The 12,304-nt window shown below is 38.9% G+C and overlaps 1 protein-coding gene across 2 annotated transcripts in view; it reads left to right on the forward strand.

Moving 5' to 3' along the window:
- Nucleotides 1–12,304, forward strand: part of SPMIP4 (sperm microtubule inner protein 4) — a 42,888-nt gene that overhangs the window by 20,695 nt on the left and 9,889 nt on the right. For both annotated transcript variants that reach the window (XM_069586791.1, XM_069586792.1), the window contains exons 6-7: nucleotides 7,247–7,428; nucleotides 11,655–11,743. In XM_069586791.1, the coding sequence (XP_069442892.1) occupies nucleotides 7,247–7,428; nucleotides 11,655–11,743 (271 nt within the window). The remainder of the gene's footprint in view (nucleotides 1–7,246; nucleotides 7,429–11,654; nucleotides 11,744–12,304) is intronic.

The raw sequence follows: 12,304 nt of genomic DNA on the forward strand, positions 1-12,304 counted from the left end.
TACCTTATATTAGTATGGTACCTTTGTCCTTTTAATGAGCCAATAGTGGTGCATTAGTACTATGTAGATTTCCTCAGTTTTCCCCTAATGTCCTTTTGCTATTCTGGGATCCTGTCCAGGACACCACAGTGCCTTTAGTAGTCATGTCTCCATAGGCTTCTTTTGGCTTTGACAGTTCCTCAGACTTCCCTTTTTTTTTTTAAAATTACCTCAGGGGACTTTCTTAGCGGTCCAGTGGCTAAGACTTGGTGCCCCCAGTGCAAAGGGTTCAATCCCTGGACCAGAAAACTAGATCCCATGTGCTGCAACTAAGACCTGGCACAGGCAAATAAAAATGAGTACTATAAATGACCTCTAGTTTTGATGAGTATCTGTCAGCTATTTTGTAGAATGTCCCCCAGTCAGGACTTGTCTGGTGTCTTCCTCATGATTAGACTGCAGTAGTATGTCTTAGGGAGGAGGCCCACAGGGGTAAACTGCCATTTTCATCATATCCTATCCAGTGCGTAACTTATCACTGTTGATGGTAACCTTGATTACCTAGCTGATGTGGTATTTATGAGGTTCCCCCAGTGCAGTTAACCCTTTTTTCTCCTTTTCCCATCCTATACTCTTTAGAAGAAAATCACTATATGCAGCCCACACTTAAAAGTCTGGAATTAAACTCCACCTCCTTGAAGGCAGGGTATCTGCATAAATTATTTGGTATTGTTTTGTAAGGGAAATGTGTCTGTTCCTCCTCATTTATTTAATCACTTATTTAACCAGTATAGACTCATGGATTTTACTGTGTACTCAATACTTGAGTAGCAATACTGTACTACTTTATTTTGTCATTCAAATTGGCCACAAGAGCTCTTTCAGTTGGCTTCTATGCCTATACCCCTATCACTGGGGGCATTGTGTATGAGGGTTTTTGGTTTATTTTTCTGTTTGTTTCTTTGTTTTTAAGTAGTTCATCACTTATCACTGTGGGGCTTTTTCTTTTAGCATTTCCTTACTTTCTGGCAGTACAAGATGCTCCAAGATGCTTCTGGAGTACAAGATGCTCCAGGCTCATCCTGTTTATGTCCTGCCCCAGGTCTAGAAGCAGCCATTTCTCCAAGGAGCCCCAGCTCCTTCCACTGGAGAATGGTATTAGAATCCACTATCTGAGTGCTCGGTGTCCTTGATGCTGTTAGAGTTCCTATCAATGTTAACTGGAAATACTAAGCTGGCATTTAAAAACTACATTCCAGTTAAAGCAAAGATCTGCTCAAAAGGCTATTAAAAGTGAAGTCTAGGCTCTTTGGTGTTTTCTTTTTCAAAAAACAACTATATGAAGACCTCTGTTTTGGACTTTTCAAATTCTCTTTGTGACAACATGAAAAATAAAAAGTAGTCCATTTTTGTTGGTTTTATTTTTTTCCTCATGACCTGCAGTTCAGTTCAGTCGCTCAGTCGTGTCCGACTCTTTGCGACCCCATGAATCGCAGCACGCCAGGCCTCCCTGTCCATCACCAACTCCCGAAGTTCACTCGGACTCTCATCCATCGAGTCAGTGATGCCATCCAGCCATCTCATCCTCTGTCGTCCCCTTCTCCTCCTGCCCCCAATCCTTCTCAGCATCAGAGTCTTTTCCAATGAGTCAACTCTTCACATGAGGTGGCCAAAGTACTGGAGTTTCAGCTTCAGCATCATTCCCTCCAAAGAAATCCCAGGGCTGATCTCCTTCAGAATGGACTGGTTGGATCTCCTTGCAGGCCAAGGGACTCTCAAGAGTCTTCTCCAACACCACAGTTCAAAAGCATCAATTCTTCAGTGCTCAGCTTTCTTCACAGTCCAACTCTCACATCCATAAATGACCACTGGAAAAACCATAGCCAGGACTAGATGGACCTTTGTTGGCAAAGTAATGTCTCTGCTTTTCAATATGCTATCTAGGTTGGTCATATCTTTTCTTCCAAGGAGTAAGCATCTTTTAATTTCATGGCTGCAGTCACCATCTGCAGTGATTTTGGAGCCCCAAAAAATAAAGCCTGCCACTGTTTCCACTGTTTCCCCATCTATTTCCCATGAAGTGATGGGACCAGATGCCATGATCTTTGTTTTCTGAATGTTGAGCTTTAAGCCAACTTTTTCACTCTCCACTTTCACTTTCATCAAGAGGCTTTTTAGTTCCTCTTCACTTTCTGCCATATGACCTTATAGCCCAATAAGTTCCAAAGTCTCTTCTTCCTTTGACCTCAACTCCTCAAACATCTCCTTGGAAGAGCTGTGTAGTGTTTTGATAAAAATCTTGGTAGACCTGCTCAGTAGGGCAGAGTCCAGAGATAGCTCATGCCTCTAACTGAATTAGTCAAAGAGAAACTGAATCCCTTTATTTAAATGTGTATGTAGTTAAGTGAGTGTTTGATATTCTGCCTTTTCCTTATTATTTCTTCTCTATTTATGGACACAAAATGAAAAGTAATATTTATAAATCATTTAATGTAACAGGAATATAATTATTTTCTACACAGTCTTAGTTTAAAGGAATAAATAAACATTCTGGTCATTGGTACTCAAAACTTGAATGGGTTACAACTTGAAAATTTAGTTGAGGGTATAATTTGCAATTTTTTAACTAACAAAAATAACATATATACAAGATATTAAATGAAATTCCATAATATACCTCGACTCAAGAAACACAGAGTCCACAGCTTTCAGGTCTTAAAAGTAAAAAACATTTTCTTAAATCATTACCAGATATAACTTAATACTGTTTGCTAGAAAATATATATTACTAGAATCTGAAGGGAAAAAAGTTTTGCTTAATCCTAAGTGATGATAATTAATGGGGGCCCCTCGCTGCCTTCCTAGTCCTACTTTTACCCCTTCTACACAAAGCCAGAATCCAGGCCACACCCAAAACCAGAAGATCCTAAGAACTACAGATACACATTCTGCAATTTTACTTTCTATTAAGAGGACCAATCTCAGAAAGAAAAAGCTTATCGAATTCTTGTGATTCTTTTTTGTGATTTACAGTCCATAGGGTTGCAAAGAATTGGACACAACTGAATACACACACAGAGCACAACAGCAAACTCTTGGCCTTTAGAATTTATTTGCTAAATTAACAAGTTAATCTCTGCTTTCTGGTGTCTCTGTGACAAAAACAAGATATAATGAAAAGAAATGTAATGATTTTTGTTCAGGAAGTTCTTACCAATATCAAATTAGTAAAACATGGGGTCACCTTGCCCTGGCCTCTGACCTGGAGCTAAATACTTATCAGCAGATTATTCTCTCAGAAAGAATGTAGATAAAGCAGTTAGCAGAGGGCCTGGCATGTGTTTTATTGTCATTGTAGTTAACATTTAAAGGCAAAGTTCTCTGAGCGTAATTCCTACTCATGTAGCAGTTACAATGTCTGAGGACCTTCCAAAATTGCTTACTGGGATATTTTCTAGGAACAGGGAGCAGATAGGACCATTTATTGAAATATTCATAACCACATTTCCTTAAACCACATCAAGTCCATGGGAAATGGTAACAGAAGTTCCAAATTTAATCCCACTAATTCCACATTCCCACTGGTTTTTACACCTTAGCTCTCAACCTGGCACATCCTAGAAAGAACCCAGGAGAATCAAAATGAATTTTCTACCCAGAAAAGTTGCATACATGAAAAGTTAATTAGCTCTAAGACAATTACTGCATTCAATTTACTCCATTAACCATTCTTACCAGTATGTTTTATGACTCAGGTCTCCTGGCTGTTGGACAATATTAGAAGCCCAGCCTTTCTCATTCATTCCATACTTTCCCTAGGATCTCTTTGTTTCTCATCCAGGTCCCCAGCTTCCTGAGTGCTCTACATGAAGGTAAATGAGCCAAGCCCTCAAGGCTTTGCATGTGCCTTGAACAAAATGCTCCCTTAGAATGTAGGTTTTACTAGCCTACAGGAAACTCCAGCCTTACCTGACTCAAGCAGACTGGACACTCTCCATGAGCACAAACATGTTTGTTCCCGATTTATTTGCTCAAACTTTAAATGCTCACTTATTTTCAAGCTTAATGGTGAGAAATTAATTCCTCTTACAAAGGGGACACAGTTCACTAAAGAACCATTGAAGCAGGCACTGGAAATATTTATCTAGAAGAAATGACAATCATTGCATAGCATATAAAATGAAGTACAACCAGTATTGCTACAGTGAAAGAGCAGTCACTACTTCTGTGTCTTCATGACTCCCAGGGACATCAGTTAGCTGGAATCCAGGAATGTCCTGATTCTGTGTTCTCATGTCATCATAGAGTTGATGATGTTATACCTTGTTCCAAGCTGTCCAGTAGATGATGTGGCACTTATAAACTGGAAAAAGGTTTAGTGGCTAGCAATAAAATAATGCTATACCAAATTCAAAAGTGTGTTCAAGTGGGAGAGCCTGCCACAAGGGCAAGAAAACCAGATCACTTTACACAAAAACAAAAATAGCTGACTGGCCTCAGAAATGATTTATGCCTGAAGTCCAGGCTTTTTCTCTTACAAATCAATCTTAACTTCTTGTGGTGTCTGTAAGAAACCAGGAACTTGTTAAGAATCTTAAGCTATGAGGTATTTCAGAGAGCCCACCAAGATGCCAGGGCTGCTGAATTCAGTACAGGTTTGCATCAGGGTGATGAGAACAGATGGCCAAACTAACCAAAAATGGCTGCTATTGAAAAATGTCCTATGATGCAAAAGCAATGAGACATTTTAAAATGTTTCTTATAGAAATTATTCTCATTCTTTCACAGTCACGCCATCCATAGGAACTTGCAAGAGCTATTATATAAATCCTGCCAATATTTAGATGGAAAATAGTGATAGAAAAATTTCAGTAACAAGACTTTCACATAAACATTTGTGGCATAACCTATACATTTATTTCAGCCTGGTAAATACAGACATCACACAGCCTTCCCATAATTTCTGTGAGTTCTCACTGTGAGCACTAGAAATGCAGTTCAACTTTCAAACCCTTTCCCTAGCTCTTCTCCCATGAAAGCCCAGAACACCTGTACTCCTGGAGCGTGTTTGCTATTCAGTTTGCATACGCTCTATTGGAGGTCTGAATTATCTGGTTATATTTTCTGGGGAAGAAACAAACAAACAAATTTATGGTCTCACAGTTCTAAAGACTAGAAATTCGAGATCAAGATTTCAGCGTGTTTTAAAACTGTATTTTCTACTTATATATAACACTTCTCTGTTTCTTGGACTTCCTAATTTTGATTCTCCTCTAATTTAGATAACTCTCAACAGTTTTTTTTAAACCTCTGCTAGTTCTTTTTAAGAACTCTGCTTGTTCTTCAAATGAGAAGAAAATTGTATTCCTGTTGTCTTTTTAAATTGTTGGGGTTTTTTTTCATTCAGTATACTAGCTATTTTTGGCTCTTTGATCTCTAAACAGTACTGTGTACACTGTGTAGATAAACAGGCAGTATATTTTGTTGATTGATTGCTTAAAGAAACAGATGGCCTGGTTGAGTCCAAGATGGTAAGGGATCATTTTGCCTGTTGAAATTGAATGCCTAAAAGGATTCCATAAAATGAAGTACGGAGATTCTTTAAAAATAAGATGCAGAAATGGAAAGCAACTAGAAATTCTTCCTGTAGTGTTCCAAAAACTACAAAATTCATATATCTTCCACTTCATATTTTTATATCAGTAGCAAAATATATGTACTGATAAAGAATTCACTACAGTTTATTTTTTATTTTTTAATATAAATTTATTTATTTTAATTGGAGGCTAATTACTTTACAATATTGTAGTGGTTTTGCCATACATTGCCATGAATCTGCTGCAGGTGTACATGTGTTCCCCATCCTGAACACCCCTCCCACCTCCCTCCCCATCCCATCCCTCTGGGTCATCCCAGTGCACCAGCCCCGAGCACCCCATCTCATGCATTGAACCTGGACTGGTGATTTGTTTCACATATGATAATATACATGTTTCAATGCCATCCTCCCAAATCATCCTGCCCTCGCCCTCTCCCACAGAGTCCAAAAGACTGTTCTATACATCTGTGTCTCTTTTGCTGTCTTGCATATAGGGTTATCATTACCATCTTTCTAAATTCCATATATATGCGTTAGTATATATATTGGTGTTTTTCTTTCTGGCTTATTTCCCTCTGTATAATAGGCTCCAGTTTCATCCACCTCATTAGAACTGGTTCAAATGTATTCTTTTTAATGGCTGAGTAACTCCAATACTTTGGCCACCTCAGGCAAAGAGTTGACTCATTGGGAAAGACTCTGATACTGGGAAGAATTGGGGGCAGGAGGAGAAGGGAACGACAGAGGATGAGATGGCTGGATGGCATCACCTACTCGATGGACATGATTCTGAATAAACTCCGGGAGTTGGTGATGGACAGGGAGGCCTGGCGTGCTGCGATTGATGGGGTAGCAAAGAGTCGGACATGACTGAGCGACTGAACTGAACTGAATATTCCATTGTGTATATGTACCACAGCTTTTTTATCCATTCGTCTGCTGATGGACCTCTAGGTTGCTTCCATGTCCTGGCTATTATAAACAGTGTTGCGATGAACATTGGGGTACACATGTCTCTTTCAATTCTGGTTTCCTCAGTGTGTATGCCCAGCAGTGGGATTGCTGGGTCATATGGCACTTCTATTTCCAGTTTTTTAAGGAATCTCCACACTGTTCTCCATAGTGGCTGTACTAGTTTGCATTCCCACCAACAGTGTAAGAGGGTTCTGTTTTCTCCACACCCTCTCCAGCATTTATTGTTTGTAGACTTTTGGATCGCAGCCAATCTGACTGGTGTGAAATGGTACCTCATTGTGGTTTTGATTTGCATTTCTCTGATAATGAGTGAGGTTGAGCATCTTTTCATGTGTTTGTTAGCCATCTGTATGTCTTCTTTGGAGAAATGTCTGTTTAGTTCTTTGGCCCATTTTTTGATTCAGTTGTTTATTTTTCTGGAATTGAGCTGCAGGAGTTGCTTGTATATTTTTGAAATTAATTCTTAAAATAATGTTGTTTTATTCATTTAGCAAAATTAAGAAAATTTCATATGTTTTGTGATATCTATTCCACCAGAATGCTAACTCATGAGGATAGGGACTTTGGGTCACTGTCATACACCAGGGATTAGAACAGTACTGCCACAAGGAGAGGCCCAATAAATACTGGATGATTAAGTGTTTTCCACTGCACTTCTTTCTATTCTGTTTTGTTTTCTCAACTAAATCTCAGGGAAATCTGCTCCCCGTATCCAATTGAACACCCCTACCATACACACATCTCCCGTGGAGCCATGTTCCCGACTTTTACATCACCCAAGGATCTCTACACTGGCATTAAAGCCCGAACCCAACAGCCGTTCCCTCCCACGGTGCCAACAAAGCCTTATGATACAACAGTTTTGAAGACAAGAGGTAACATGATTTCAAATCAGAACAGTATTCATTCTTTTTATATTTGAAGTTTATTCAAAATTAAACAAAGGACCCCATTACAGACTAAATTAAATTCTCTGCAGATGCTCTTTACTTTTCTTTACAGAGCTTCCTATGATATAACCAGAAACCAAATGTAGAATTAGTTGCTTGTATTCTACTTGTATTTTCAATGTTTATTTCCTTCCCATTCTCTCTATGGTTTAGCTTTGATAAATTTCATTCTAGCTCAAGTGATCAGCACAAAGGACAACATCTGGCTCAGAGGTTCAGTCTAGACATGTGTGTAGCTGTTGTGATAAAATTGAAAAGATCATCATTGGAATAAGACTCAGGAAGTAATAAGATCAATTTAATCAATTCCTTTGAACACTCTGGAGGGTCTTTTCGCAGATGCAAACCTTGGGGTCTTCCCAGATATATTTCACTAAAGAGGATAGTAAGCTCATACACCAGCCATCAATTCTATCCCATACTAGACGCCTCAAAACAGAATAAATCTATGGAGAAAGACAAGATACTAGAGGGCCAGTAACTGAAGATGACAAAAGAGGTACATGGCAGACAGAGGTAAATATTTGTTGAATGAACTTTGGTAAGACCCAAGAACTACACTATAATGCAGTTCCTCTACATGAATATTTGGACCCACTCTAAGAAGAAAATACTGCCATGATCAATATCAACCTTGGCATCGTTATTAGGAGGCAGTAAATTTTGAAAGATATGGTGGAATGTTTAAGAGCATGGACTAGGGAGTCCAACTGCATGGATAGCATTCTGGCTCTGCCATTTACTCACCACGGGCCATGGGAAAGTTTCTTAACTTCTCTGCCTCCACTTCACAATCTGTAAAATGGAATAGTCATGCTTACTTCATAGATAATAGAGATTGTGTTAGCAGCTACTATTTTTATTACATACTTTGCTATATATAATGATTTTAGTATGTGTATAGCATGCTGAATCATTCCATAAAAGGTAGTGAAAGCTATATCAAATATATATAGAGATATTTATCTATGTACATATATATACACACATGTATCCAACAAGTCCATTCTGAAGGAGATCAGCCCTGGGATTTCTTTGGAGGGAATGATGCTGAAGCTAAAACTCCAGTACTTTGGCCACCTCATGCAAAGAGTTGACTCATTGGAAAAGACTCTGATGCTGAGAGGGATTGGGGGCAGGAGGAGAAGGGGACGACAGAGGATGAGATGGCTGGATGGCATCACTGACTCGATGGACGTGAGTCTGAGTGAACTCCTGGAGTTGGTGATGGACAGGGAGGCCTGGCGTGCTGCTATTAATGGGGTCGCAAAGAGTCGGACACAACTGAGTGACTGAACTGAACTGATGTATATATGTATAGGATATCTAAGCAGTTGAAATTTTTATGATCCCATTAGGTAAATCATCAAAGTAAATTAATTTTTTTCAATCCCTACATTTCATGCAAAGATGGGCTCAATGCAGGGATCAAAGATGGGCTCCATACAGGACCTAACAGAAGCAGAAGATACTAAGAAGAGGTGGCAAGAGTACACAGAAGAACTGAAGATCCATTCTGAAGAAAAAAGATCATCACGACCCAGATAATCACAATAGTGTGATCACTCACCTAGAGCCAGACATCCTGGAATGTGAAGTCAAGTGGGCCTTAGGAAGCATCATTACAAACAAAGCTAGTGGAGGTGATGGAATTCCAGTTGAGCTGTTTCAAATCCTAAATGATGATGTTGTAAAAGTGCTTCACTCAGTATGCCAGCAAATTTGGAAAACTCAACAGTGGCCACAGAACTGGAAAAGTCCAATCCCAAAGAAAGGCAATGCCAAAGAATGCTCAAACTACCGCACAATTGCACTCATCTCACACGCTAGTAAAGTAATGCTCAAAATTCTCCAAGCCAGGCTTCAGCAATGCATGAACTGTGAACTCCCTGATGTTCAAGCTGGTTTTAGAAAAGGCAGAGGAACCAGAGATCAAATTGTCAACATCTGCTGGATCATGGAAAAAGCAAGAGAGTTCCAGAAAAACATCTATTTCTGCTTGATTGACTATGCCAAAGCCTTCGACTATGTGGATCACAATAAACTATGGGAAATTCTGAAAGAGATGGGAATAACAGACCACTAGACCTGCCTCTTGAGAAATCTGTATGGATTTCAGGAAGCAACAGTTAGAACTGGACTTGGGACAACTGGTTCCAAGTAGGAAAGGGAGTATGTCAAGGCTGTATTTTGTCACCCTGCTTATTTAACTTCTCTGCAGAGTACATCATGAGAAACGCTCGGCTGGATGAAGCACAAGCTGGAATCAAGATTACAGGGAGAAATATCAATAACCTCAGATATGCATATGACACCACCTTTATGGCAGAAAGTTAAGAAGAACTAAAGAGCCTCTTGATGAAAGTGAAAGAGGAGAGTGAAAAGTTGGCTTAAAGCTCAACATTCAGAAAACTAAGATCATGACATCTGGTCCTATCACTTCATGTCAAATAGATGGAGCAACAGTGGAAACAGTAGCTGACTTTATTTTGGGGGGCTCCAAAATCACTGCAGATGGTGATTGCAGCCATGAAATTAAAAGACTCTTACTCCTTGGAAGAAAGGTTATGACCAACCTAGACAGCATATTAAAAAGCAGAGACATTACTTTGTCAACAAAGGTCCATCTGGTCAAGGCTATGGTTTTTCCAGTAGTCATGTATGAATGTGAGAGTTGGACTATAAAGAAAGCTGAGCACCGAACAATTGATGATTTTGAACCATGGTGTTGGAGAAGCCTCTTGAGAGTCCCCTGGACTGCAAGGAGACCCAGCCAGTCCATCCTAAAGGAGATCAGTCCTGGGTGTACATTGGAAGGACTGATGTTGAAGTGGCCACTTGATGCAAAGAGTTGACTCATTTGAAAAGACCCTGATGTTGGGAAAGATTGAGGGCAGGAGGAGAAGGGGACGACAGAGGATGAGATGGTTGGATGGAATCACCGACTCAATGGACATGAGTTTGGGTAAACTCAGGGAGTTGGTGATAGACAGGGAGACCTGGCATGCTGCAGTTCATGGGGTCACAAAGAGTCAGACACGACTGAGCAACTGAACTGAACTGAAATTAGTTAATTCTGAAATTACGTGAAGTGCATACAATTAGGAAGAAATCACACAAACGTGTTGAATTTATAAAAACTTTTCAGTGCAGTTGTAGACCAGGGATTGAAGAAATAAGTTACCACCTTAATCTTCTGTTTCAAGCATCTACCTGTCCTTGACCAGTTAGTCATCTTTGGGGGATTTTAAAAAGATGAATATATTCTAATAACCCTAATAAAGTAAACCTTCCCAGGAACTAGTACTACCTTGGGTTTTCTACTCTTCCACTTATTTTAACTCTTCTTTTTTAGAAATAAGTAGAATCTTGGTTAAGAGAAGCTCTAGAACCAGATTGCCTAAATTTGAATTGTTGCACTTATTCATTGTGTGACCTTGAGAAAATTGCTTATTTTCCTTGTGCCTCAATTTCCTCATTTGTTAAAGTAGAAATAATAGTACCTTCCTCATAGCACTCAGTACAATACTAGCAGTATAATACTAACATTATAATAAATGTTCAATAAATGCCAGCCTTTGTCCTTATTACATATGGCGATGGGTGTTCAGAGCATGCTTTAATGTGGAGTTTATCATGGGACCAGAGGAAGCCAGGCTGTATTTGGTAAAGCTTCTCCAGCTACCACCAATACCTAAAAAGCTGTATTCCTTAAATGTTCTATTTAAATACTTCTTTTGGTAAGCACATACTAACTCCATTTCTTGATATTTAAACAGAGAAAACCTAAAACAGGTGGCATAGAAATGTATTTGCTGAGCCTTCAGAGACCAAAAAGAGTATCTAGGAAGAGATTTATGATTTACCTAAGAATCCCTTTACCTATGATTTACTTAAATCACCTTTTTAAAAAAACAAAGAAAGGAGCAGTACTGCTGCCCCCTCAATCTGCTGAAGGCATCAGGCTTAGAGACTCATTCTTGCTCTGTGTGGCCCACATGCTGTTTACTAAGGGCAAGAGTTCAAACAGAGCTATAACTATAAAGCTCAAATGTGCACCCGAATTCCTCTCTACCTCCTATTATCTTGTTTGTATTTATTGCACCCATAAATCCTATTAATTAAAGGGCTGCTTTTCTGGAAAATTTCAGGTAACCCTTACAGATATGAACTGCTTGATTTTCCAATGGATTCCAAGAAGAAAGCATTGGTTTGGCCGGGTCAGCGTGTGTATTTTGATGTAAGTATCTTTCTAAATGTGTGTTTAAAACAAAGTAAAAGATGCTTTTGCATTCTATGTTTATAAAAATCCAAAAGATAGATTACTTTTATCTTTTATATGGATGGAAACATTGAGATTTTGACCATGATTCACATTTTTTGTTTGTTTTCTTAAGTGATTTTATGTAATATTTCCATATTTACAAAAAGTTCCCCACAAAATGAAGTAAATGATGACTGTAGATCATTCACTGTCTCTACAACTCTGTTCTTATAATTCATAATATATCAAGTAACTTCGAATATACATAGAGTAAATGGGAGGTTTACAGAAAGATTTGCAATTTAATGTGCCAATTACAGTAGTATCTTTGTGCAGAATCAAAAATAAAACAGTAGCCACCATTTATTAAGAAATTACTACACCCTAACTTCTTTATATATAGAGTGTCATTTGGCCCTTACAATACACTCAAAAAGTCAGTATGATCATTCCCATTTTATAAATGAGGAAACTGAGGCTCAGGGAGTTGGTAACTATCTCACAATCATAAAACTCAGGCTCATGAGACTCCAGTCT

This window comes from Ovis canadensis, chromosome 4 (genome assembly GCF_042477335.2).
Source record: "Ovis canadensis isolate MfBH-ARS-UI-01 breed Bighorn chromosome 4, ARS-UI_OviCan_v2, whole genome shotgun sequence".
In the NCBI taxonomy this organism is placed as follows: Eukaryota; Metazoa; Chordata; class Mammalia; order Artiodactyla; family Bovidae; genus Ovis; species Ovis canadensis.